General features: G+C 43.7%; 1 protein-coding gene across 1 annotated transcript; it reads left to right on the top strand.

Annotated features, from left to right (window-relative positions):
- Window positions 1-845: 845 nt before the first annotated feature.
- LOC308301793 (profilin-2-like) lies at window positions 846-1,274 on the top strand (the record flags this gene model as incomplete). Its single annotated transcript, XM_080745900.1, has 1 exon — window positions 846-1,274. One exon carries the CDS (start codon window positions 846-848, stop codon window positions 1,272-1,274), a length of 429 nt encoding a protein of 142 aa, XP_080602026.1.
- Window positions 1,275-4,078: the final 2,804 nt, after the last annotated feature.

The following is a 4,078-nucleotide window of genomic DNA, read 5'->3' as shown; positions in this document are numbered from 1 at the left end:
TATATTACTGCCATCCAATTCTTTTTGTGCCTGATACATTCCCATGATTAAGTAGGCCTATAATAGTTTATGTTGATGATGTATGCATCAGCGAATTCTGTTTTACATTTATATTATGATAGTATTAATATTAATGCTATACTAGATATTATACACCTGTGCATGTTGTCACAAAATGTGGATGTGTACTTTTTGTACTGCCCCTTTGTGAGTGTTTTCCGCGAGCACACAAACTTTCTCTAGGAACTGCATTTCTAGCTCTATGAAGCATCGCGCAAAGCTTGGCCAATGAGCCAAGTGTGGGACATACATACATATACATATATATATATATATATATATATATATATATATACAAACAAAGCCAGATGTAGGAGCGGTGAGCACCGCTCAAGAATAGTCCATTCCCCCTCAGCCCCCGACTTTTTCAAGATCTACCACGCTTTGCATGGCAACGCCCTGTGAGCGTGTAGATCAACAAGCTAGTTATAGCCATTATATGATGGGGTAGTTAAACTGTTTTTGCTGTTAGATTCACGCATTTTGCTTGGGGCGGCCACTGGACTGTCCTCAGAACCCACTTTGAGAACCATGGCATGACGTCACGCCCATGTCATTGGTATTTGCACCTATATGTCACACCCTCCCATTTAAAAGGCATTTCATTCACATTTACTTACCGACACGTCAAAGACACCGGGTGGATTTCTTTAATATACTTTCATAACCCGACCACAACATACAAACGGCCCGCTCACAGCTCTTGAAGCCGGCGAACATCTGTCACATCTGTCCTTCCCGACCTTTTCCGCAACTAATTCCACCACCACGACCCAAACAGAACGATGTCCTCCTGGCAAAGCTTTGTGGACAGCCTGATGGCGGACGGCAGCTGCCAGGATGCCGCCATCATTGGCTATGCCGAGCCGGCGCAGAAGTACGCGTGGGCTTTTCACCCCGGTGGCACCTTCGCCAACATGACGAGTGAGGAGATCGACGTGCTGGTGGGGCGGGACCGCGAGATGTTCCTCACCAACGGCCTGGTGCTGTGCAACCGCAAGTGCTCGGTCATCCGCGACAGCCTGCAGGTGGACGACGACTGGACCATGGACATCCGGACGAAGAACGAGAACGGAGAGCCCACGTACAACATCTCCATCGGCCGTGCCGAGAAGGTGCTGGTGGTGGTCATGGGGGGCGAGGGAGTCCACGGCGGGGCGCTCAACAAGAAGACATTTGAGATGATTGACGAGCTGCGGAGAGCCGGATACTGAAGCGCCATAACGTGTCCCTTAAACTCCTGATACAGCCACAGATTGGCGACAGTCCGAGCCTCGGATTTGGCGGTCTCGCTGCAGGATGTTCTGACTCTCTGAACTATAGCCGGATATCCTCTACGAACAGCTACCGAGTTTCTTCTTTCTTTCTTTACACAAACTTACCTTTTCTTTTTTCTTTCAAGCCCATTCATAAGTCAGAGTGTACAGATGGAACCAAATAGACCTGAAGGGTCCATTAGGTCCCATATGTGCAATCTGAGATACAGACCTGTAAGGGTCCATTTGGAACCCCCTCAAGGAGCTCAAAGGGTCCCTGGACCCAACTTATGAGGTCCTGTCACGTCGCTCGTTTATGAGGTTGTGATGAATTTACGATTCACTGCGGCACGCAACTTGGAACAGCGCTGAGTCAGCAGAGGCAGACTTCTCAAACGACTTGTTCCATATTATTTTTGAAGCGGTGAAAGCCGCTTCCAAGGTGTGGCTTTGTCTGTCCCGTACCTGTCCCGTGCATGCAGAATTGATTATTGGTCAAGCTTCACATGACAATTTGGCCCTCCAGACAAAATCATTCATTCATTCAGAATTCATAAAATTATAGAACTAAAGCACATAGAAAGTATAGATCTAGAACACAGAATGTAAAGATCTAGAACACAGATTTCATAGCTCTAGAACACATAGAATAAAAATTCACCGCTTCACTTCGAACCGAGGTTTGATTTTTATTTTATTTTTACATACATGTCAAGCTATTAGGGCATCACAGTTTAAGCCCTGCCCTGTCCTCACTCTGGAGCCGGAAGCGTTTTCCCCATTCATTTCACCATAGACATTTCATAAAGTATTTATTTAAACGTCTTTTAAGCCTCCCCAGCTTGTGAGGAATCATGACAATAAACACTATTTTTTTAATGCAACTATTAATTAGAAAGCTTTAAAAAGGGCAGGGTAGGCCTACAACACTGTGTACATATTATTTTGTCAAAACTGCAGAAACTACACTCCCACAAAGCATTGCGAATGACATTTATTTCGTGAAATGTATCCCATAAACCACGCTCAATTTAGTAATCCAGGCCAGGACATGTAGTGATTTTCATCTCTGTGGATGCTCTTGTCTTCATATTTAAAATAGTGCATCATATTTGTAAAAGAAAGACACTCGCTCACGGAGTTCATCTGAAGTGCATTAATTGGCCGGGCTGACAGGGGGCAGTAGCTATTTCCGAGGTAACCGCAAGCTCCACCAATCACAGACGTCGATTTCACTGGATGTGCATTTTTAGCTGTATGGGTAATTTTAAAACATGTTTTTACTAAACCTAGAGTGATTGCATACATACTTGGAGTTTCTACAAACCCATTTTACAACCACAATCCTAATTGTTCATTGAATTGTTACGACTTTGGGGCTGATAATGCAATCCCCTATGGTATAAATGAATGGGCAGTGTACTTCCGACACCTCACTGATGCTCTATCTCGACATGGGAGCAGTGAAGCACAGCGCTTCTGCATTCCATGGGCTGTTTTCAGCTAAGAGGTTTACAGAGGGCTTAAAATGAGAGGGTAAAGGACCCCTATGGTCAATAGTGTTTAAAGGCCGGGGATTACCTCTAATTTTCAACTTTGAACTACAGTATATGCATGTCATTAATATACCTTAGTTGTGTAAAAAAAAAAAAAAAAAAAAAGCAACACAGAAGGGGTGGTCAGTTTTTTCTGCAGGAAAAAGGCTTGTCCAGGTGGTAAGCGTGCACACCAAACATTTTTAATTAATTAATTAATTGATTAATTAATTCGATTAAATCAATTCCCTTAATTTTGATTCATTCTTATTTTTGCCCTCAACATAGGAGGAGAAGTTGCTTAAACAAACACAAACACAAAAGTATAGTTTGTTTTGCACGTTTAGGAGGAACTAGCCCTTACCCGTTCAAAGATATGAGCTCCAAAATGATGTGCAGTGTGTGGGTTATGGGATGTGCACTGTGCACACAGTATATGAGGGATGGAAAGTAACTTTAACTGGTGCTTGCATGATGTACTGTAGGAGCATCAATGTAAGAAACCCGTTTCGTTTAATGGCTACAGAGATACTTTGCCTCATGCTAGATGCAGAATAGATGTGCCTCAAGCTAGATGCAGAATAGATAGTAGATACACCATAAAAATGCTAATATACAGCATATGATTTGTGAAAGTGACAGACAGACAGACACTCACTCACTCACTCACTCACTCACTCACTCACTCACTCAGACAGACATTCGCAAAATTATAGTATAGATGTATATGTTGTCCCTTCTAAAACAGTCTGCACCCTATGCCGCTTGTCATCCCGTTTGTTCACACTAGGTGGCACTCAATCACTGTAGTAATCACCTTGCTAGTCCTGTCTGCCTTCTGTGGCCAGCATTTGGCTATACAGTAATTGGTGTGTGTGTGTGTGTGTGTGTGTGTGTGTGTGTGTGTGTGTGTGTGTGTGTGTGTGTGTGTGTGTGTGTGTGTGTGTGTGTGTGTGTGTGTGTGTGTGTGTGTGGATGGATTCGACGTCATCTGCGAGCTGTGGCTGCATTTGCTGGGATCAGTTTGGTTATTGATCACCTGTCATTGAACGACGAGAGCTGGAAATCATCAACCACTTGAACCAGTGGTTCTCAACCTTTTCAGGCCGCGACCCCCAACATAATCATCTTTAAACTGGGGACCCCCACCCTATACAAGCACTTGGGAGTTGGCATTACATTTAGTTTGACTCTATCTATTCCATTTTGAAAACAGCCGATCTACAT

This window comes from Nannobrachium achirus (genome assembly GCF_963921795.1).
Source record: "Nannobrachium achirus genome assembly, chromosome: 17".
In the NCBI taxonomy this organism is placed as follows: domain Eukaryota; kingdom Metazoa; phylum Chordata; class Actinopteri; order Myctophiformes; family Myctophidae; genus Nannobrachium; species Nannobrachium achirus.
Note: the sequence above shows the minus strand (reverse complement) of the source record. Positions and strands in the feature narration are given on the sequence as shown.